The following is a 24,704-nucleotide window of genomic DNA, read 5'->3' on the forward strand; positions in this document are numbered from 1 at the left end:
TCCCAAATCTAGAAAAGCTGTACTATTACTCCATCTCATAATTTAGACAGTCATGAAATGCCATTCCTAACACACAGCTAACACAGGGCAGGACCAGGATTTGAACCTCCAAGACTTATGATTTGCAATGTATAGGTGCTTGCCAATAGCAGTCATGGTTAAAAAAAAATTGATAAAAGTTACAACTAAAGAAAGACAAAAAATAAGAGGATCAGGATATTTTCCTACAGAGAATGGAGCCTGCAGAGAAGATGAAGACACTAAGGTTTCTCTGAAATCTTCCAAGAAAACTAGGGTCAGATATGGAGTGGAGGGAGGAAGCAGGTAAGTCTGACGTAAACATGTGTTGAACTTGCAGACACAGGCTGAAGCAGGGACACACCAGGAGGCAGGACTCGGGAGGAATACGGAGGGCTCACCTCAAGGCAAGCCTTCCCTGACAGCCATTGAGGAAAGCCCAGAAGTTTCTAAAATGACCATCATCATGGCCACATGGAAGACTGGATAAGTAGCATGATGCTGGCTGGTCAACTGAGACCCTGAGGCCCCGAAATTGCAACCAAAGAAGGCAAAGGAAGGCCATAGGAAGAACATGGGGAAATACAAAGCTTACAGCTTCCATAACTAGCAAAAAAGAATAAAGGGGCAAAATTTTTAAAGGAAAAGATTTTTTTTTTAAAAGAGGCACCCATAAAGGATATAAAACATCCTCAGGGGTAGGAGGAAAACCTGGAGTTCAAACAGTAATGAGAAGCTTGGGAAAGGAAGGAATGTGAGGAGTCAGAAACGCCCCTGGCGTACTTGTGAAGGAAGGCTCTGAGAATGCCCCGCTGGATGTAACAATGTTTGAGCACCTCCTGTATGCTGGGTACTGTGCTGGTGTCCTGGAGCCATCAGGAAGCAAGACCTACAAAGTGTCTTCCTTCAGGAGTGTGTGTAACACACAGATGTGAATAGCAATGACGGGCCGTGGTAAGAGCTCGGAAAACACCAGAGCCTGAGACAATGGCACAGAGATACAAGAGGCAGCGTGGTCGGGGGAGGCTCTCCAAGAAGCCGATGTCTGAGCGGAGACCAGAGTGAACAAAGCAAATGAGCCACATAATCATAGGGAAGAAAAGCATTTCGGGCAAAGAGAGAAGAGCAAGTACAAAGGTCCTAAGGTCAGACTTAAGTGGCTATGGTTTGAGGAAGAGGAAACAGACTAGTGTGGCTCTAGAAGAGAATTAGAGGACAAACAGGGGTGAGGGAGGTCAGAGTCAGACACAGAGAGGGGCCAGGTCTAGAGACCATGTCAAGAAGTTTGGGTTTTACTCTGAGGCTAAGAAACTCTTGGAGGGTTTTAAGGAAACACCATGATTTAATTTGTTTTCAAGAGATGTCAGTGGTGCAAGAGCGGGGCAGGGAGGAAGCTGGCAAAGTCATCCAACTGCAAAGGAAGGGGGTTTGGTCCCGTGCAGTGATCAGCACACTGTGTCCCAGGAGTCAAATCCAGCTCTGTGCCTGTTTCTATAGATAAAGTTTTACTGCCACACAGCCTCCCTCATTCACTTACATGTTGTCTAGGACTGCTTTTACTTCGTCTACAACAGCAGGGCTGAATGGTTGCACCAGAGACGGGATGGCCCACAAAGCCGACGCCGCCGACTGTCCTGCCCTGTGCAGGAGCAGTTTGCCACCTCCTGGCCTAGGGCACTGACAGGAGAGGTGGTGGACAGTGGTGATGGTCTAGGCAGACTTAGGAAGTGGAGTCTGGAGGGCAGAGGCCAGACTCCAGCCCAGGCTCTTTGACCCCATGCCTGCTTTCTGACCACTGAGCCACAGAGCCCCCAGCCCCTCTCTGCTTCGGAAGGCCTGCAGAGAACAAACACCGGTGCTCCGAGTCCAGCTCTCACGACAGCCTTCACGGAGCTCCAGGGGCTGTCCCAGCTGAATGTTCAGAGTGCTCACTGGCTCTGCCTCTTCTCCCAGCGCGCCGCTGTCCTCCCTGGCTGCTCTCACTGAAGAGATGGGGGCCCGTGGCCTGGTCGTCTCGGAAGGCCGAAGACGCTGCAGGGTTCCTGTACCGGAAGCCGTTGTACCCCCACTTCCATCTCTCAGGCCTTACTATTTCAGTGAGTGCAGACCAACTTCTAGTTGTCTGAATCTCCAAGGCTTTGGCCTTCATCCGAGTTCCGGGAAGGCCCCCTCCATCCCGAGCAACAGGCCAGAAGTGTCAGGAAATTAACTCCTCCACCAATGACTGGTAGGAGTCAGGGTACAAATAACCCAACTCCCTCAGGCCGCAGGAGTCTGCACTGAGTCTCAGAGTTCTGCAGTTAGGACTGAGCTCCAGATGCCCGCAGTAGTCACTTGAAAATGTCCCTTTTATCGACTGTCCTTTCTTCCCTGTCTCACCTCTCTAAATCCCAAATAAACTTATTACACTCAAATCTTTGCCAAGTCTGCTTCTAGAGGGTCCCTATCCTATGTGCCTCTCATCTTCACTCCTCTTCCAAACACAGGCGCTGCTTCTAGCCAAAGCCACTGCCTAGCAATGGTTTTCCACTGGGCACTGGCAGGACTGGGGAGAAGAATAGATGGATGCAGAGGTCCAGACTCAGGAGTGTGTGTGTACCACTGTCCATGGACCATGGATGGGGGAGGGCCCATCAGAGGCCCTGACTCCTACAGAATAAAGTTACAACTCCTATTCTGTAAACAAAACAAAACAAAACAAAACAAAAATACCTCTACAAATGCCCCCCTCCCTGCCTACAGTTCCAGGCTTAAACATGTCACCCACTCACGTCTCAAAATTAGGAGTCAGGGTGTCCTTGCTCATGAGCCTGTCAGGCCACAGGACAGAGCTCCAATGGAACTCTAAGACCTCTTCCAAGACTTTCCCAAACTGCATTAGTTGTTCCATCCTCTGTGTTTCCCCATTTCACACCTGATTACAGACACCACCATATTGGGTTTTGCAACAAATGTGGTATAGAAGGAAGAGCATGAGCTGAAGCACAGGCAGGTCTGGGTTTGAAACCTAGCTCTGCCGTGTGTAAGCTGTGTGGCCTTGGAATAATTACCTAGCCACTCTGATCCTCCATGCCCTCATTTGTAAAAGGGAGATGCTAACAACCCCTGTAGCATGGGGTTATTGATAGAATTAGTAAGATAGTATAGTAAGTGCCCAACACAACTAAATGGCCATGCATCATAGGATTACACGATTCTTCCGCCAGACTGAGAGCATACGACGCTTCCTGACACACAGCTGGGGCTCAACGAACTCTTAAACAAATGAATACAAGAACAAGTCAGCTACTCCAGCCATGCAATCTTTAAACCAGAGGCTATAAACTCACAGGCCTACCGGAGCCAGACTAGAGACGTGAACAAAATGAGCCATGTAAGGACAATGGTCGGCTGTGCAGCATGTGCCCTAGAACAGGACAGTCGCACCTGCCCGCCATCGCCATCTCAGAATGCAGGCTGAACACGTTAAAATCCAGTACAACTTCAAGAGGAGTTTAAGTACTAAAACAAAATGGTAAAAGAAAAAGAAAAACGCAGTGTCACAGAAGTAAAGCATTTCTGCAACTGACTTGGCCAATGGGCTGCAATTGATGACCTCAGTCCCATTCTAGAGGAAAGAGAACTTAAGATGACTAAATTTAAATCTCCATAGTCCAGGTTATCATTCCTTTAAGCCGAAAAAGGAAAACGGACCATTTATTTGGTCCGTACCCCTTAATAATAGTAAAATATGATTACTGAGTTACAGATTTAACTGGGTATTAGGAGCTATACATCTAATGTCTCCCTCTCATAAAAGTCCAATTAAATGTATTTACCCCCATTGAACAGATGAGGAAACTGAGGCAAATACATGCACTGCCTGAAGACACAGACAACTGGGGCCAGGATCGAGATCAAAACTCAAGATGTTTACATCCAAAATCCCTACTCTCGACCCTACCCAGCTGCCTTGATGGAAAGTCATGTCAGTACTTAAATGAGAACATCTGACTCTCAGCACCAGTACTGGATTTCTTCCGGGCACTAATCTGTATATTGACAGGAAGGTTTTGAGCCCATGGTAGGTTGTTAAATGGAACTAGAAGACAAATTTAAAAATCACTTCCACCAACAAATTTTTTGTGTGTTAGAAAATTTTCATCAGGATCACATCTGCATAAGTTTGGTTGAAGAGATCTACGCCCTTGGAATAAGTTAAAACACCTTGAAATCAGAGACACTGGGAAACCTAGAAATAGAGAGAGAATTAGTGCATTTATGAGCACTGGTCTGGAATAGGTAGGTTGAGGGGCCAGATTGTCAAATGAGCAAAACCTCAATTATAGAGTAATCTAATGTACACCAGGCACATTATCACAACTCAATAAACAGCTCTTCAGAATTAAGTAATTTCAATTTGCTTTCATTTTGATCTGGTGTGTCGCCCCGAGAATTTGGTATTACCTACACTCAAATTAGGTGTCATCTTCCGAGGCACTAATGCTCACAATTCCCGGCTAACACACGAGCCACAAGCCAGACAGCCATAGACACACCTGTTCAGGGAAAGACAGAGACCCAGCCTGGACCTCCACCCTCCATAGCTTGGCCCAGCACAAGCGTCTGCTGCCAAAGCCATCAGAGGGGCCTCCAGCCCCTGGCACTCCTGGGCACTGAGGGGCCTATGACCTCTCAACCCCAGCACGGCCCCAGTTCTGAATGAATGATGCCAGGTGGTGAGGTGGATGAGCACAAGCAGAACCACCTTTTCTTTTGTCCCAGATTCCTGGCTCACCAGTGGTGGATACAGGAGGGAACCCGGGGAGTCTGACCTAGTGGGGAACCCCATGACTCAAATGTTCTCAAGCCCACATATTGACCCCTACTTTTATATTTCCTCCCTTCCTTTCTGAACGCTCAGCACGTGACTGAATAGGGAGAAGGCGCTGGTCCCCACTCTGCAGAGGAGGCCTTAACTGATTTCTCCAGGGCCACGTAGATACCAATCAAATCGGTATGGCACCCGGGTCAGGGGACCTGCCGCACCCACCCATTCATGACTTCACCACCTTTCATCCTGGCAAGTCATTTATTTTCTTTAACAAAACCTTATAGGTCAGTGGGCCAAGCACTGTTCTAAGAACCCCTACATCCATTGTCTCATGTAATCCTCAGGACACACACACCCCTGTGAGGGAGGTAATCCTATAGCCCCTCTCCCAGATAAGCTGGGAGAGGGTGAAGTTTGAGGTAACAGCGCTGCGATGAGACGGGGCCAGGATTCCAACCCGGGCATTCCGGCTCCAGAGTCCTTCCCTGTCTCTGAATTAGAACTAAACGGAGGAAACCTGGGGAAAACGCTGGCCGGGGTGGTTGTCTTCCTGGGATGCCCCAGGATCTGCTCCCTCCCTCTCAGCCCACACAATCTGCGTGACTTGTAAACCAGGAACGGGAAGTTAAATCTGGGGAGCAGCCCTGTCTCCTGGGAGAGCACTTAGCCCTTGAGAAGATTTTGTTTTGTTTTGTTTTGTTTTGTTTCATCAGATTTTCTCCCCACCAGGAAAGAAGGCAGATTTCTATTTTTTCTCTTTTTTGTTGTTTGTTTGTTTTTAACAAGTGCAAATACTTCAGTACTAATGTATTTAAGCAGTCTGGCTCAGCCGTGGCAAGGGGCTCTAAGACATAAGTGAGTCATTCTTCATAAGATACTTGCCCCGCAGAGCTCTGGGGCCTTCAGGGAAGTTCCTGGGGCCTTCAGGGAAGTTCCTGGCCGCACGCTCCAGGGTGACAGGCTTCCTCTGCTTGCTGCTGCTTCTGGGTGTCGGTACCTTTCAGTTTCTTGTTTGGCTTGGGTACCGTCAGCTTTTTAGGGTGTGTGTGTGTGTGTGTGTGTGTTTCTTTAGGAAACTGGAAGTTAGTACCCCAGATGCCAAAAAGGCCATGATCCTCAGGCCCTCCAGATGTGACCAAAATAGCCTGAGCCAGCCGCTGGTTCACCCCCACTCTGCCTCTGAGGACCTCTCCCTGTTTCTCCACCTGCTCGTGGCTGCTCTCCCAGCCACAAGGCGAATTAAAATGAAACCAAGGTGCAAAGCCACAGGCAGGACTAAATGAGACCGCAAATGTGAAGGAACTTCTACATTCGAGGGGCCCAGCTTCCAGCTTACCACCATCTAAATGTAAGAAGGGGAAAAAATGCAATGGGGAAAAAACAGACACTAAAAACATGATATTTAATAAAGGATTTCAATAAGGTGTAATATAAAGGGTCCTGGTTACCAGGAGCACCAAGCCACCACTGCCCACCATGAAGGGGCCTCTGAAGGAGGCCACCCAGCTTGTCCCTTAAAACAGAGCAGCGAGGGCTGCAGGTGAGGGGACAGAGCAGCAATGGCTCATGGGTCATGTGGACAAACGTGGTCACTGCATGGCTCCCCCCAGGCTGAACTCAGACCCAGGACACACAGCCAGCAAAGGATAAATCACTGTCCCAGGAAACCCCAGCCAGCCCTCCAAACAAAGGCAGGGATGCTTCACCATGGAAATCACCCCCTCTGCCCCAGAAACCTCTGGATTTGGCTTCCCACACCTCCTCCTCCACACCTGGGGACACAAGGAAAGACTAAACGAGGCATTTTCTGGTTCCACTTGTCTGCGTGTGGGAAGTCCAGAACCCTGCACTAGCGCCATGGTCCTTCACCCTCTGCTCTCATTGCCAACTCTGCACCAGGCATGTGCACGGTGCTGGGTAGACCATGGAGCACACGAGAAAACACAGTCCCCCTCCCGGATGGCCCCCATTCCGGTGTGGGAGGTCGCCATTAAAGAGGAAGAGTTGCAGAGGGCACAGCTCAGGAAATTACATATTCACCGAGTACATATTCACCGAGCACCCGAAAGACCTGCCAAGGCCACTGTGACACACAAATCAATCTTACAGCACCAAAAAGCCGAGATACGAGCCTAATGCGATCAAAATGATGGTCTCTTTTATACATTAATGGCACTCAATGTAAATTTTTTAAAGATGATTTTTTTTTCCTGTTAGTAGTTTTGTCCGTGACCGCCCAGTTTGTGAATCTACAGCTGAAGTGTCCACAACACTCTGGTGACAAAAAGAATTCCTGCTGAGGCCAAGCATTCCTTTACTTACCCACCATTCAACAAATATTTTAAGGTGAAACCTTATGAAGTGACTGACTGCGCAGGTGAAAGCAGTTGAGCGCGGGCAACCTCAGCTGGCTTGGGGGGTTTCAGCACTCATGCCAGGCGCGCCACTGAGCTGGGGGGACTGACTGTGAACCAGGAACCAAACAGAAGACACCCCTCTTTTCACAGAGCTGATATCCTCAAGGGGGAGACGGAAAATTGCCAAGTAAACAAAATTAAGAAAACATATACTTTGGAAATGTGATGAGTGAAAAAGAGACAAGGTGATGTGATAGAAGGCGACCATCAAAATGTAGGGGTCAGGGGAGAGTGACTCAGAGACGACGAATGATTACAGTCAGGCTGAGACCTGATGAGTGACAAACGGGCAGCCACATGTCTCCGTCTGGAGTTGGGACAATAGCAGCATAAGAAGAGAATCCCAGGCTGCAGTCCCATCTTGCCCAGACAAGGGTACCATGACATGGGGGAGGCAGAGAGAGGTCAAGGTTTCACACCAAAGCATGCTCTGATCAAGGAAACCAACTCAGGAGGTTTCCAGGGGATGGAGCGATGGTTTTACCTTCAAACGCACTGGGTGTCATTCTTCAGCGAGCATTAAGATGAACAGCTTCATTATTTCATTCACTAAATTATGCTACATTAAAATTTTAATCGGCGAACATAACACTGGAAAATGAGTACATCCATACACTGCTGTTTCCCAGTGTAAGCTGTCAAACCAGTTGTTTTTTTGTTTTGTTTTGTTTTTTGCAAAAGCAATATTGCAACACAAAGAAAAATCCATAAAGATGCTCATATTCTTTGGCCTACCAACTCTACCCCCAGGGAATTTATCCAAGGAGATAATCTGGTTGAACAGAATAAAAATGTTCTCTTCTGAGGAACTCAATTGAGGTGTTAATTGTCGCATGCACAAAGGAAAGATGAAACAAAAACAAAAACACCTGGAATTACCTAAATGAGGCCAGAGAGGGAGACTTTTTTTAAAAGGATGATTCACTTGATGAAATAGTATACAACAATTAAGCATTGTAACAAAGATTACACAGCCTTTCAAAAGTGGATGGAGTGTCCAGCTCCCTGAAAGAAGCAGGAACAATGCACATTTTAATGGAAAAACACGTCAACGATACCTCAAGGTGAACAAGAAGAAGAAAACTGAAAAAACCTGAATCAAAGCCAGTGGGGTGGGAGGGAGGGGGCTACTTATTTCAAAAGTCCTTCCAAAACATTGTCATTAAATCGAGTTTTCAATTAAAATCTCCATCAGAAACAAGTGTTCTCTCTGAACACTGTAACAGAATGCCACCGAAACACAGGACGTTGGTTCACTGTAACTTTTTTTTAGCACTGCTAACGTTGCTTTTATTAACATATCAAATATTTAAAATAATCAGTTAACATTTTATGTGTTTTTAATTTTTTGAACATAAATTTATGTTAAAGGAAATTTGATTTTAGTCAAAATTTGATGTTTTAATTTCTAGTCTGATACAGTCATTTACATGTATGATTATTAAATACTTTTTAATGACAGCAAAATACACATTTATACTAACATTTGACATGCTTGTTATACTGTAACTTTTAAGTGCAAGACAGAGCTGAATTTGGATATGTCTTCTGTGTTATATATTCCAGAAGCTTTCATATACAAATCCTACAGGTAAGCCTCAACTTTGAATAACAATGTGATATTGCATGATTTTACAATAACTTCCACCCCTCTCTTGCTGTGTGTGGGTGGGGAGAATTGGAAATTGCGTCTCACTCTGCTGAATGGGTGGAGGAGCAGCAGATGAGAAAAGAGGGGGAACCTTAGCTTCTCCCAACATGGTAAGATGGGGCCAAGGGGTACCCATGAAATCCACCACCTGGGAGAGGCACGGGCTGGTAGCACTCACCTTTCACAATCAGCTCGGCATAGTTGGACACACCAGAGCCACCATCAGAGCGGATCACACAGCGGTACTTGCTCACGCTCCTCTGGGCAGTGTCTGCCACACTGACTGTGGCCGAGAAGCGTCTGTGGTTGACCACGCGGGTGACCATGAGGGCCGTGTCCCGGCCATTCCATTGCTGCAGGACAGAGGAAGGAAGGGAGAAATCACATTATCACAAGCTCCTGGATGATCCCCAGTGTGGAGGCTCCACTGGTCCCCACGCCCCCAAGGGCCATGACTTTCCATAATAAGGAGTCTCCATGGCTGGTTTCTACAAGTGACATGATTTATGAATAAATTACTAACACTAGTGAGCTGACTCAAGATGGTGGATGCCTTTCAGCAAGAAGAGAGGGCGCAGCCCCTTCTAAATACCTTGGCTCCTTGCTCCTCTGCGTCTGGGGTTGGCACTTAGCCCCTTAAGCTTCCTCCCATATTCCTTCATCTCTTAAGCAAAACTCGCAGGGTTTCCCCAAAGACAGACTCAGGCTGGTTCTTGAAAAGACAGTCCATGAAGTGACAATAAACAGCTGGTGCCCTGGTACCCCACCCACAGGCTCTAAGTACCCCCAACAGGGACCATTCTGTCCTCCTGGGCAGGGTATGGATGAGGGCTTTTCAACACCTCTCCTCCTAGGTAGATGCTCCTTCCTCTTCCTGGAACCCTCCTGTCTGCCTGAAGATACTCCCTCTCCCTTAAACAGCTCATCAGCATCTCCAGGAAGTTCCCCTGACTGTCACACCACCTCCTGGAAGCCCCTCACTCTCTTGTGTGTGATGCAAACTTCGCACACATTTTTGCCTGCAACCGTTTCCCACTGCTGACTGTGAGCTCCCCCAGCGCAGGACTTCATTCTTCATCTCCAGCACCCACCGTGCCCTGAAGCCTCCCAACTTGGTAAACATTCCTAGAATCAACATGAGCACAGTATTTTTGTCTTGACCATCCTGAATCTTAGATGCGATACTCTGAATCTGAGTAAGACCCTTCCCACAGTAGCAAGTTACAATAACTGGGAAGGCACATGCATGAGGATGTAGTTTGAGTGAATACTTATTAGGCCCCTGATACGTGCCAGGGCCTGGGTCTTAGCTGTGTTTGAGGTGTGTATTATTGCTGCTCCTCTTAGAAGAATTCCAACATCAGCGAGGCTGGATAAATATGCAGAGCATTAAGTTTCCTATTCAGGTTTTCCAGCTTTAAGCCAAGTATTCTTTTCACTGAGACCTTCTCTTCACTGCCTGCCTTAATGTAATTTTTTCCCTAAAAGTAAAATTGAGTATTTTAATTGTCTGGTCAGATTTAGGGAAACCTTATGATTTATGAGTTTTCCCGTGCCCTGAGTCTTCCGAGATGTGATCTTCATCGCTTCCCGTGCAAAATAAACAGTTTTACCACATGCATGACCTACTTTCACCCACATCATCTTGACCACCCTCTTCAGGGGCGTGTCGGGACAGGGACACAAGGCGGGGTAGATATGGGGTGGGGAGAAGGCGGTGGGGAGGCACAAGTTGGGAGTTAGAGATTTGCAGATGCTAACAGATATATAAAGAATAAACAACAAGTATATACTGTGTAGCACAGGGAACTATATTCATTATCTTGTAGTAACTTATGGTGAAAGAGAATATGAAAATAAATATATATTTGTTCCTAGATGACTGAATCATTGTGCTGTACACCAAAAATTGACATATTGTAAATAGACTATACTTCAATAAAAATATATATTTAAAAAAAGAAAAGAAGGGGTAGAGCCACTGTGCTCAGCTAAACGAAGCCAATGAGGTGGGACAGCAGGGAGGGCAGCGATCAGGAAACCAAGAAACACAAAGTAACCGGGGCCTCCATAAGACTTGCTCCGGACTGGACAGATTGCAGGTGACGATCTTCCTCTTTTTCACTTTTTGGCATTCTTTAGGCTTTCTGCCTCAAACATGTATTGATTTTCCACTTGAAAATAATAAAACAAGTGGTACTTTCCAAAAGCCATGGCAGTATGAGAGGCAGCCCCAACCCCCTCACCTTCCAGAAACTAAGCAGCATCACCAGACAAAACCCAACGAAGGAAAAGGAAGGGGGGAAGCCTTAGGGCCAACACGGCCAACCAACTGCCTCGTACCCCGACCCACTTTTGCAAAATAAGGTACAACTTGACCAAAATATGAGATCTGACCAAACACCCAGTACAATTCCCTTTCCCAAAAGAGTTCAATGAGGGAGTAGAGGAAATTCTGGCAAACGCCGGGAATGTGTCCTGATTTGAGGAAGAGGTGGCTGAATGTGTGGGAGGGGCTGGGAAAAGATGCAGTCCCCAGAAGGAACCCACCTTCCTCACTGCTGAGCAAGGCCTCCCAAGGCCACTGTGGTAGGAAGGGAGTGATGAGGCTCTGCGTAGGTATTTTCTAACCTGATTTATTTGTAACATAATAAGCACTGTTGTCTTTCTTTTTTAAGCTAAGAGTGACTAAGCTAAGTGTTTTACGTGTCTTCTCCTTAATTTCTCACGAAATTCTATCAGGTGGGCACACTTACTATCTCCATTGTATAAATGAGGAAGCTGAAGCTCAGAGAAGTGAAACCACCCACCTAAGGTTGCACAGCCTGGAAGCGGCAGAGCTGGGATTTTAGTTGCAGGGCACCCAGTTTAGAGCCTGTCCTGAAAACACCCTGTATGTTGCGGGGTAACTACCCTCCCATCACTCATCTCCATTCAGCACCTTCATTCCCTGGGTAACAGGCATGAAGAGGATCTAACTACTTACTGCCAGTGTTTTAACTAGGACACACACACAAAGGCAAAGATGGGGATGGAGAGAGGTTTGTTGTATAGGAGGTGTGGGGGGTAAGCAAAATGCATCTATTCCAACCAAACAGACAGCTCATGAGACCCAGAGCTCTCCCTCCAACATCCAACTCTTTGAATACAGAAGGAGAGACCATGAGCAATGGAAACCCATGGGATCTACGGAACACGGGCTCAGAGGAGAGTGGACAAGGAAAAGTATGAGGAAAGAAAAGACTTCTTGAGGGACTAAGAGAAGAATTATAGTAAACAATGCCTTTGGCAGAATCCAAAACAGCATTCGAAGTGAACAGCAGAATCAGCATTGCAGAAAATCAGTGACCTGGAGGACAGGCTTGGGGGAAAAAAAGAGAATCCAGATAGCAAAGAAAGCCCGAGATAAAAAGAACTGGAGAGAGAAAAATCGATAAAGAAAACAGAGACAGGACGCCTAACTCCCAGATAAACAGCTGGGGTCCTGAGGAAGAAAACTAAATGAATAGAACACAAATCCTATCCCCAGATCCACTAGGTCACTACATTTAAATAAAACCTAAATCTTCAGATTGAAATGGCCCACTAGCTACTGGATCAAAGTTATGAAGACCAGAATAACTGAGCTGCATGTTCATAAAAATATTGAATGTTAAGGATAAGGAAGTATAATTATTATTTTGATTTCTTGAATATGTGTAAGCATCTTTGACTGTCCTTTACAATTGGGTTACTGTATTCTGTTGATTTTTACTTCGTAGTTGGCTTTATTCCTTTGATACCTATGTAAGTTTAAAAAGCTAAAGATCTCATCTGTTCTTAGAAACAATTAGTACATATATGTAAACTAAAACAAAATGTGCAGTATACTGTATATATGTATTTACATGCAATATAATGTGTATGTGCAGTCGACCTGTAATAATTCTACCTAACAAAACTGAAAAAGTAGAAAAACATAAGAATAAAAATCCAAGCGGGAAAAACATGCCAATAAATAAATAAGCAAACCAATCTGATATAAAACCCCCCAACTGCAACTGTTTTCAAATTCAAGGCAATCTCTCCCAGATGTGGCAGATCCCTGGTGGTCCCAGGAGGCTACAGTTACTTGGGAAACTGGGGAGAAGGCAGAAGGGGAGCGGACAGAAAGGCAGGATAGGGGCTGATAAGAAAACGAACGCACGTGAGTACCCAGCGTGTGCAACCTGGGGCCGGCGATATCATTTCTCTGAGCTTGTTTCCTCATTTACACGAAGGATTTGATACTGGTGCTTGCTTTGCAGAGTTACTGTGACGCATAAATGAGAAGGCATGTAAAACGTTTAGCACATGAGGGCATGCTCTGGTGTTAGTGGAGCTCTTGAAATTAACCATGAAATTAGCCAGTGAAGGAAGGTAAGCAGGCTCAGGGCCCCTCCAAGACGTCCACATCCTAATTCCTGGAACCTGTTGAATACGTCACCTTACGTGGCAAAAGGGACTCTGAAGATACAATGAAGGATTCTGAGATGGGGAAGATAACCTGAATTATCCAAGAGGACTTATATGCAGAAAAGGAAGGCCAGAGGGTCAGAGTCAGAGCAGGAGATGTGGTGACAGAAGCAGAGGTCAGAGGAACGTAACTGACAGCTTCGCGGTGGAGGAGGGAGCCACAAGCCCAGGCATGTGGGGCAGCCTCCAGGGCCTAGAAAAGGGAAGGGGCTAGGTTCTCCTCTAGAGCCTCCAGAAGCCAACACCTTGATTTTAGCCCAGTGAGACCCATTTCTGACCTCTGATCTCCACAACTATAAATAAACTTTTGTTGTTTTAAGTCACTAAGTTTGTGAAATGTCAGCAATGAGAAATTAACACAAAAAGCAAAGGACTAAATGCAAAGCATTAATGTTTCACATTTAGTTTAAATTTTATTTTGGTATCTCCTCCACTATTATTTAAGTTTTCTTCTTTATGATGTCAGATTCCAGCAGGTCCAGAGAGGATTCAGTGCATCTCCCTGGATGATTTACATTTTCCTCTCTAGCTCCTGAAACACCAGGCTTTCTCCCACGGAAGGATAGGAAATTGCAGGTTGTCTTATAAAATTGCTGGAAAATAGGCCTTTCGATAATCACACTTGTCATATTGGGAGCAAGCAACAGCAGGACAGGGACAGACAGGAGAGCCCAGAGCCATGGTAGGAAACAGTGCTGTGATGGACCACGGGCAAGGAGGAATGGAGTTTAAGTTCAGGAGGATGAGCCCAGCCAGAAGGGAAAGCAGGTGCTCAAGGTCATGGCACCTGGACAGTCACTCAGGGGACCCAGAAGCAGAGATTAGGAGGGGTTGTAGAAGACCAGGGATGGTAAGAGGCTCAGATGCCAGAATTCTGCAACAGCATAAGAAGGGATTTAAGCAGAGAGAACCAAGTGCCAGTCACTGTCTCAGCCCCAGACAGAGGAGAAGAGAAAATACAAGGGGAGAAAACAAAGGGAGGTTTCATTAAGCAGGAAACGATCCAGAAACCCAAGCCTACAGGCAACGAGAAGGCTGGAGGGCGCACAGGGAGGGGTGGCAGAGGGGCGGTGCCAGGTTTTTGAAGTGGACCACAGCCCAGTGACAAGGTGAGAGAGTAAACCTTCCCAGCCATGACGTCGGGTGCCATGGAAGTGCACAGGGATGCAGATGCTAGGACGCTAGGAAAGAGGAGCAGGATGGTGAAGGGAAGTCAAAGCCCCAGGAAAAGCCAGAGACAAGTGTGACATGGATGATGCACGTGCAAGCCTGTGGAAGAGTCTATGAGACCGCTGGGCCCATGTCACCACTTTCGCTTGTTGGAAATCTTCTTTTGGCTCCTGTAATATTTTCCAGCCATTAAGTATATCCTTCCTTTGAAAGCTCAGGGCACGTGTCCTTTACTCCTATGGCAAGTTTTTCAGAACTATGTCTGTTGTTCTAAAAAGAATCATCTTCTAGCCCCTCTGAGTTTATGGATCAACTGAATAAACTTCCCAGTGGGCACTGAGAAAAGTGTCTTAAGTTGGGCTCCCTGGAAGCAGAATCTGAGACCTGGTGATTCACTGAGTGCTCTCTGGAGAAAGGGGGTGAAAGTCAGGGTGAGGGAAAAAGTGGATCATAGATGTGGTAGAAACTGGGGTCTGGCTTCAGCCTGATTCCACGGAGCTCCAGAGCATGAAGTGCCCCAGAGTCGATCCCACCAGAAGGCAAGAAGCCAGCTTCTGTATTCCAACCAGTCAGTCATTGGTCATGGCCAGGTGGGGGAGGAGAAAACTGTTTCAAAGGCACAGTTTCCTGAGGAAGGAGGATTTGTGAGCTTATAGCAGCTAACATGCACAGTGCCCTGCGGTGTGGGTCACTGGCTCATAAAGGACGCTTTGATCCATTCTACCCAGCACTTTTCTATCTCTGCCTCGTCCTCTGGTACATTACACAGAGGGTCTCCTGAAATCCCACGCCAGGGCCTTGAGATTTGCTGGTTGTCTGCTCCTGAATCTATGTTAAAAAAAAATGGGGCTTGGAACTGACTTCCATAGGACACCAACGATGTGGGAAACTCAAGCACTCCTGCAATAATGCACTGCTTCCACTGAAAAACCAATATATCCTTCACGAATAAAGTCCCACAACTGAGTTTGATAAATATTCTGTTCAATGGAACAGGACTTGTCTGAGCATTTATTAAGTAAAAGTCACATTAACATGTTCGAGGGCTCAGTCTGTGCCAGGCACTGTGCTAACGGGCTTACAAGGCACAGGTCACTTAATCCTCCTAAAATCCCTGTGACAGTCCTTCTCAAAGGGTGATTCCCAGACCAGCAGCATCAGCAACACCTGGGAACCTGAGAGACAGGTTAGTTGTAATGAGAATTCCAGGGCTGATATCCATTTGTGGACGCTGGTTACTGGGGATGGCAGTCTGAGTTGTTTTCTCCCCTTTCCTTAATCTATTATTAATCGTGCTGGAAATGTACTCATTATTTAAAACAAAACAGAAAATGAGAGTGTGTGGAGTGCGGAAGGTATCATTTCTGCCTAGAAGAATTTACCAGCTGGGTTCAGATTCCAACCAAACAGCAAATAGGGCAAAACATAAACATAAAGTCAAGGACTGAAACAGCATCCTTCACAGAGGAAAATAGGGTCAGCAGGGAATGAGCAATGCCACTGGAATAACCTAGAGCAGAGGCTCTCAAAGTGTGCCCCCCTCCAGACCCACTGCATTATCATCCCCTGGGAACTTGTGAGAAATGCAACATTTCTGGTCCCACCCCGGACCTAATAAATCAGGAACTCTACAGGGGGAGCCATGCCATTTTTTTTTTTATTGGTAAGTTTCATTTGGAAATTTGGGACTTTATTTTTTAAACTGAAGTACACTCAATTACAATGTGTCAATTTCTGGTGTACAGCACAATGTCCCAGTCATGTATATACACACATATGTTCATTTTCATATTCTTTTTCATTAAAGATTATTACAAGATATTGAACATAGTTCCCTGTGCTATAAAGAAGAAACTTTTTTGAAAATCTGCTTTTATATATAGTAGCTAACATTTGTAAATCTCAAACTCCCAAATTTATCCCTTCCCACCCCCTTTCCCCAGTAACCATTAGATTGTTTACTATATCTGAGAGTCTGCTTCTGTTTTGTAGATGAGTTCATAGTGTCTTTTTTTTTTTTTTTAGAGTTCACATACAAGTGATATCATATGGTATTTCTTTCTTTTTCTGGCTTTCTTCATTTAGAATGACATTTTCCAGATCTATCCATTTTGCTGTAAATGGCATTATTTTATTCCTTTTTATGGCTGAGTAGTATTTCACTGTATAAAAATACCACAACTTCTTTATCCAGTCATTTGTCTATGGACATTTAGGTTGCTTCCCGGTCTTGGCTACTGTATGTAGTGCTGCTATGAACATTGCCATGCATGTATCTTTTTGAATTAGAGTTCCCATCAGATATATACTCAGAAGTGAGACTGCTGGATCATATGGTAGGTCTATTTTTGGTTTTTTGAGGATTCTCCATACTGTTTTCCATAATGGCTGCACCAAACTACATTCCCAACAGCAGCAGTGTAGAAGGGTTCCCTTTCTCCACACCCTCTCCAGCATTTATCTTTTATGGACTTTTGAATGATGGTGATTCTGACTGGTGTGAGGTGGATTTCTCATTGTAGTTTTGATTTGCATTTCTCTGATAATTAGTAATATTCAGCATTTTTTCATGTGTCTACTGGCCATTTGTATGTCTTTATTGGAGAACTGCTTGTTTAGGTCCTCTGCCTGTATTTGGATTGGGTTGTTTGTTTTTTTGTTATTAAGTTGTATGAGCTGTTAATATATTTTGGAAATTAAGCCTTTATTTTGGAAATTAAGCCTTTGTCAGTCAAATCATTTGCAAATATTTTCTCCCATTCCGTAGGTTGTCATTTTGTTTTGCTTACGGCTTCCTTTGCTGTACAAAAGCTTATAAGTTTAATTAGGTCCCATTTGTTTATTTTTTTGCTCTTATTTCCATTCCCTGGGTATTCTGCCCTAGGAAAACATTGCTAAGATTCATGTCAGAGAATGGTTTGCCTATGTTTTCTTCTAGATTTGTCGTGTCTTGTCTTATATTTAAGTCTTTAAGCCATTTTGAATTTATTTTTGTGTATGGAGTGAGGGAGTGTTCTAACTTCATTGATTTCATGCTGCTGTCCAGTCTACCCAACACCACTTGCTGAAGAGACTGTCTTTTCTCCATTTATATTCTTGCCTCCTTTGTCAAAGATTAATTGACCATAAGTCTGTGGATTTATTTCTGGGCTCTCTGTTCTGTTCCATTGACCCATATGTCTGTTTTTATGCCAATACCGTGCTGTTTTGATTACTGTAGCTCTGGGAAGAAGAGAAGTCTAGAACAGTTATTCCTCCAGCTTCATTCTTTTTCTTCAATATTGCTTTGGCAATTCTGGGTCTTTTGTGATTCCATATAAATTTTAGGATTGTTTGTCTAGTTCTAGAAAAAAAAAAAGTGTCCTGGGTAATTTGATAGGGATTGCATTAAATCTGCAGAATGCCTGGGGCAGTATGGCCATTTTAACAATATTGATTCTTCCAATCCAAGAGCATGGGATATCTTTCCATTTCTTTAAGTCATCTTTAATTTCCTTAATCAATGTTTTGTAGTTCTCCATGTATAAGTCTTTCATCTCCTTGATCAAATTTATTCCCAAGCATTTTATTGTTTTGGATGCAATTTTAAAAGAGTTTGTTTCTTTCTTTTCCTACTAATTCATTATTAGTGTAAAGAAATGCAACTGATTTTTGTATGTTAATCTTGTATCCTGCTACCTTGCCGAATTCTTTCATCAGCCCTAGTAGTTTGTGTGGAGCTTTTGTGGTTTTCTATATATAGTATCATGTCATCCACATAGTGACAATTTTTACCTCTTCTCTTTCAATTTGGATCCCTTTTATTCCTTTTTCTTGCCTGACTGTTGTGGCTAGGACTTCGAAGACTATGTTGAATAGAAGTGGTGAGAGTGGGCTCTCTTGTCTTGTTCCAGATTTTAGTAGGAAGGCTTTCAGTTTTTCACTGTTGAGTACTCTGCTGGCTGTAGGTTTGTCGTAGATTTTATTATGTTGAGATATGCTCCCTCTCTACCCACTTTGGTAAGAGTATCAGAAACGCATGTTTGTTTACTCTTTCAAAAAACCAGTTCTTGGTTTGATTGATACTTTCTATTGTTTTCTTGATCTCTCTTTTATTTATTTCCTCCCTGATCTTCATTATTTCTTTCCTTCTGCTGACTTTTAGGTTTGTTTGCTCTTCTTTTTCTAATTCTTTTAGGTGATAGGTTAGGTTGTTTATTTGAGATTGTTCTTCTTTTTTGAGAAATCAGCTGAAAGCCTTTTGGGGGTTCCCTTATAACTAACTTTGTCTTCCTCTTGCTGCCTTTAGGATCATTTCTTTATCTTCAACTTTGGCCATCTTGATTATGTCTTGATGTAGGTCTATTTGGGTTCTTCTTGTTTGGGACCCCCCCTGTGCCTTCTGTACTTGGGTATCTGATTCCTTCTTTAGGTTTGGGAAGTTTTCACTCATGATTTCTTCAAATACATTTTCAATCCCCTTTGCTCTTTCTTCTCCTTCTGAGACTCCTATTATGTGTAGGTTGGCATGCTTTATATTATCCCATAGATCCCTTATATTGCTTTCATTAGTTTTCATTTGCTTTTCTGTCTGATTGGATGACTTCTGTTACCCTGTCTTCTAAGTCACTTACGGTTCCTCTGCATTGTCCAATCTATTTTTGACAGCCTTTAGCTCAGCTGTTATTTCTGCCATTGAGTTTTCTGTTTTTAATTGGCTCCTCTTTATAGTTTCAGTTTCCCTTTTAATGTATTCTCTGTGTCTGTTCATAGTCTCAGTTCCTTCAGTGCACTGATCACCCCTTTTTGAAGTCATGATCTAGTAGACTACTGAGGTCTATTTCACAATCATTCCTTCTAGGGATTTCTCTTGTTCTTTTAATTGGAAATAGTTCCTCTGCTTCATTTTACTTGTATCTCTCCGGCTCAGTATCAGGTATCTACTGTGGTCTGGAAGGGATTTTTTTTTTTTAACAGAGGATGTGGAAATAAAACTAAAAGAAAACCAAACAATGAAAAACAAATAAAAATAAAAAATAAATTAAGAAAAAATTTTTTTAAAAAGAGGATGTGTTCCTGTGTAGGCTGTGCACCCCTGATAATTTCGTCTTGAGGTCTGTTTTTATTATGGATGGTTGCGAGGTCTTTCTTCCACGTGTGTTGGCTGTTATCCCTTTGATTGGGGGTGAGGCCAGTGTTGCGGTGACCAGAGCCTGCCCTGGTTGTTGAGCGGGCCCTCCTTTTTGTTCTGTGGTTGTCCCAGCCCTGACAGGGGCCGGGTCTGTTCCCCTTTCATTGGAATGGAGGATTCCAGACCCGTTTCTGAGCTGCAGTGCGTAGCAGGTGGGGCCGGCGAGCTTTAACTACACTTTGTTGACTCTGCCCTTGTCCCTGCTTTAGCTGTGGGAATGTGAGCGTGCTGCTCTGTTGTTCCCCTTGTTCTCTGCCCTCAGAGCTACCAGTGCAGTTACGCTGACTTCTGGGTCCCACACCTGGATCATGGTGCACTATTGGGTCAGCACCTTTCCCAGCACCAAACGCCGCCCCTGCACTCGTCCCACTGCCAGCTGGTGCCACCCAACGCCCAGTCCGCACACGGTAGGTGGACTCGCAGAAAATGGCCGTATCAGCCCTCGCCCCCAGTGTGCTAGAACTCCGTTCCTTACTCATTTCTCTTAGAGGCACAGGTCCACAAAGGCACCCGCTGAAGTTCCCCTCTACCTGGGGCTGTAAACAAATCTCAGTCCTGCTTCTTAAATTGCGGAGCCCCTGGATACGGAGTCAGGTTTCAACGCCGCCTCCACCTAGGAGCTGAGCACCAGCAAACATGGAGGCTGTGGCCAAGCCCCGCCCCTCTTCTCCCGAGAGCACGCCAGCAATGGTGCCGCGGGCCTGTGAAGACAAAGGCTACAGCGCCCCTCCCCGCAGCGCACACCAGCAACGTTGCTTTCTTTATTTTATGGAGGAACCAGGCTGTTCTGTTCTGTGTCCCCTCCCAGCCACGGCGCACAACACACTGCAGTCCCCTGAGGCTGCCTCCGTACAGTTGGCCCCAGCCCACTCTCAATGGCTCCAGTCTACGTCTAGGGGTCACAGGGACCCTTTGTGCCTGTTTCACTTAGTTCTGTCAGTCAAGGGCTGTTCTGTACAGATCAGAGCCTCAGAGGTTACCCCTCCAGCCCGCTGACCTCTCCATTGGAGAGGGGGAGACCCAGAGTATGAGCACTATTTTTTTTTTGCCTCTCCCTCCCTGAGGTATCAGTCCTGCACTAATTTCCCTTTTTTTTTTCTCCTACCAGATTTATGACGAATTTTGTCTTTTGAAGATGACGACGATGTTTTGTCAAAGTTCAGCAGGTATTCTGAGTGAATGGGTGAGTCCATGGGTGTTCTGGTGTATTCGTGGGAGAAGGTGAGCTAAGAGCATCCTTCTACTCCGCCATCTTGGCCGCTCTCCCCTGGGATATTTTCAGTATGAATGTTTACTATGTTATATCATGTTTTCTTTTTTATTATTTTTTATTGAAATATAGTTGATTTGCAATGTTTCCGGTATACAGAAAAGTGAATCAGTTATATATATACGTGTGTGTATATATACATATATATAAAATTTTCAGATTTTCCACAAGTTACTACAAGATATTGAATATAGTTCCCTGTGCTATACAGTAGTCCTTGTTGTTTATCTGTTTTATGTATAGTAGTCTGTATCCATTAATCCCAGATTCCCAACTTATTCCTCCCCTCTTTTCCCTTTGGTAATCATAAATTTGTTTTCTATGTCAGTGAGTCTATTTCTATTTTGTAAGTTAACTTGTATCATTTTAGATTCCACATATAAGTGACATTATATGGTATTTGTCTTTGTCTGACTTACTTCACTTAGTAGAATAATCTCTAGGTCCATCCATGTTGCTGCAAATGGCATTATTTCATTCTCTTTTATGGCTGAGTAAGATTCCATTATATACACACACCAGATCTTCTTTATCCACTCATCTGTTGATGGACAGTTAGGTTGTCTCCATATCTTGGCGATTGTAAATAATGCTGCCATGAACATTGGAGTGCATGTATCTTTTCGAATTAGAGTTTTCATCTTTTCTGAATATACACCTAGGAGTGAGATTGCTGGATCATGTTTAACTCTATTTTTAGCTTTTTAAGGAATATTCATACTGTTCTCCATAGTGGCTGTATCAATTTACATTCCCACCAAAAGTGCAGGAGGGTTCCCTTTTCTCCACACTCTCTCCAGCATTTACTATTTGTAGACTTCTGGATGATGGTCATTCTGACTGGCCTGAGGTGATACCTTATTGTAGTTTTGATTTGCATTTCTCTATCAGCAGTGTTGAGCATCTTTTCATGTGCCTGTTAGAGCCAAGCCATTTTTGTTTTCACAAATCCTCCAGGTGATTCTGATGCACGATAAGGTATGAGATAGGTCCTCTGAATATTCTTATTTTACCAGTGAGTAAACTGAGGCAGAGAGAGGTCAAGCAACATGCTTTAGAATACACGTCGCAAATTAATATGCATACAAACCACCTGGGTAATCTCGTTAAAAATGCACTCTGATTCCGTGAGTCTGTGGTGGGACCTGAAATCCTTCATATCTGGCACGCTCCCAAATACTGCCAAAGATGCTGGCCCATGAACCATGAGGAGTAGCAAAATCTTATATGACTCCGTTGAGAGATTGAGTTAGGCCTTGGACCCAAGTGACCTGATACCAGACACTGAGGCCTTAAGCCCAGCTGTCACCCAGGACAGGACATACAGTTACACTGTGACTCTGAGCGAGGAGGGTAGAGTGTGCAGGGTTCTGGAAACGTACTTCGCTTGTTCAATGAGCATCAAACACCATCTTGCAGAAAATGACTGCTTCATAGAAAACAGTCTGGGAACCGATGTGCTAAAAGGCCAGATGCCTGGCTTTCTAGAAACCTCCCGGGTCTCTAAGTCAGAAATACCATGTAAGGAGGGGCAAAGCCTCTTCCTACCTTCCTGGCGAACAGAACTCCTGAATGTCTTATTAAGGGATGGCATATCCAGTGTGCTATTAGGCTTCGGTGAGGCTTTCTTAACCCAACTCCATTAGTTTAAAGCAGTGCCTCTCACGCATGAGAATCACCTCCAGAGCCGCTCAGCAGGTCAGGGGGGAGGCTAGATGATGTGCATTTCTGACACGTTCTGGAGTGATACTGATGCTGCTGGCCTTATCCTGGGTCTTCAAGGCTTGAAGGTTAATACCATCTTAGGTTCCTCAGAAGAAAGCAAGGGGCCAAATAATACCACAGAACCCATGAATGGAGACATTCCTTAATGTAGTCCAGGCCACTTCCTGAGGTTGAGCACCAAGGATGCCCAGCCATGGGCCAAGGGCATGGCTCCCTCAAATCCAGCCCATGCTCTATTGGCAAAGCTCTGACCACTTGGAGAAAGGTTATTATTTTCTTTGCCCAAAGGCTCTGCCTGCCTGCTGGGCTATACGCCCCAGGGCTGCATCTGCCCAGAGGGTGAACTTTTTTTCCAATTTATCCACCCAGGGGTCACATGTATTCTAAGCCAAACAAAAGCATTTTATAGTCTAATTGGTGGTCCTGCTTAATCTCATTTTACACCCACATCCGTCTCATCCTGGCAACAGTTCCATTTGAAATCTCTTCTTTTTTCTTCCTCCTCTTTCATCTGCTTGTCCTTTTCTTTTAAAACAACTCAAATTCCATCTCCCCTTAGCTTGCTTGGTTTTATGTGAAATAAGTCGGCTGGGTTTGAGAGCACAGTCTTTGCAAGAGCAGGGGCTGCAAATACCGACACTGTATAATATTTCTGACGCTGGCACGCATGCCTCCTTCCACCCCCAGGCAAAAACCTCTCTATCTCCAGGAACCATCTAGAAAGGCAGACAAGAGAAGCACCTGATGTCATGGAGAGTCTGCTGCTTTCATATTACCTGATTAGCTATCAAGGTACCTATAATGGCCTTGCCATCTTGCAATTCCCCATCCTCTCTGCTCCTGTGTCAGGACATTATTCTCGGCACAAAGAGATAAGACACAGCCTGCAAAAATGGCTGTCATTATTTCAGAGAGTGCATGCCAGCTTGCAACTGATTTATAATCAGCAGAAGTGGAAGCCCTACTGTCTTTAATAAAGGAAAACTGTGTGCACCTGACATGAGGCCTGTTGCACAGGAGATATTCTAACACGTGGGTCCTGGAAGCCTTCCATGTACTGGTTTAAGCTTTGAGTGCACATGGACACACACACACACACACAAGTAAAATAAGGCCCAGCATTTCCAGTTGAAAATTATTCTAATTGCTCCAGAAATCTCCTGGCTAGAAAATATTTAGATGAAATTCCCACAATTCACTTGTAATGAATATTCTTTTCACTTCTAGTCATACTGCTTCAATGGCATGACATTTGGAAACTTGCTAAAATCTGGCCCACTGATTCTCTTAAGACCATATTCATACTTCTTTGGCAGTCTCTAAAGAACAGCTTTTGATTATTCTTTATTAAAAGTTAAAAGAAACAGAAGTGGACATAAATCATTTTTGATTAGCTGTGCTGAAGACCTCCCAAGGGCCCACTGCATGCATGGCTGACTGCCCATTAAAGGTTGATATTTGGGTTCGGAGTTCCTGTAGAGTCAGGAGGGTCCTTGCATAAGCCCCACAGGGAGCCATCAGCCCTGAGCAAAGTGGATGAGAAGTGGTGAAGGGCTTGCACACGTGCCATCGCCCTGTGTGCCTCATGGCCCTCTATTTCTAGTTCACCTCTCAGAACGCTGTTCAAAGGCCACCACTTCCGAGGGCACTTCTCTGGGACTCATAATCCTCCCCACTCTCCCTACTCCCTCACCCCGCTCAGCAGACCCATTTTTCCCCTCGAAGCCTGGTCACATTTGTGACGAAACATTTAACACGGTGATGAGTTGCTTCATGTCGGTCTCTGCTGCCAGAAGGTAAGTTCCACAAGCGCAAGAAACAGAGCTGCCAGCCCATCCCTCCTCTTCCCAGCTCCTGCCAGTGAGGCTAGGATGGGCTGGATTGAATCCCGAAGTGCACAGACTGGGGATGGACTGAGGGAAAACACTGAAGAAAAGATATCAGGAAGTAAAGGAGGTAAAGATAAGAACGTGAGG

General features: G+C 44.9%; 1 protein-coding gene across 19 annotated transcripts in view; it reads right to left on the reverse strand.

Annotated features, from left to right (window-relative positions):
• The window catches only part of PTPRT (protein tyrosine phosphatase receptor type T), a 1,148,549-nt gene that overhangs the window by 578,526 nt on the left and 545,319 nt on the right, over positions 1 to 24,704 (reverse strand). For all 19 annotated transcript variants that reach the window (XR_012061742.1, XM_072944247.1, XM_072944255.1 and 16 more), the window contains one exon: positions 9,078 to 9,252. Coding sequence is in view for 18 of the 19 variants with exons in the window: in XM_072944247.1 (XP_072800348.1) it covers positions 9,078 to 9,252 (175 nt within the window). In the remaining variant the exon portion in view is untranslated. The remainder of the gene's footprint in view (positions 1 to 9,077; positions 9,253 to 24,704) is intronic.

This window comes from Vicugna pacos, chromosome 19 (assembly GCF_048564905.1).
Source record: "Vicugna pacos chromosome 19, VicPac4, whole genome shotgun sequence".
In the NCBI taxonomy this organism is placed as follows: domain Eukaryota; kingdom Metazoa; phylum Chordata; class Mammalia; order Artiodactyla; family Camelidae; genus Vicugna; species Vicugna pacos.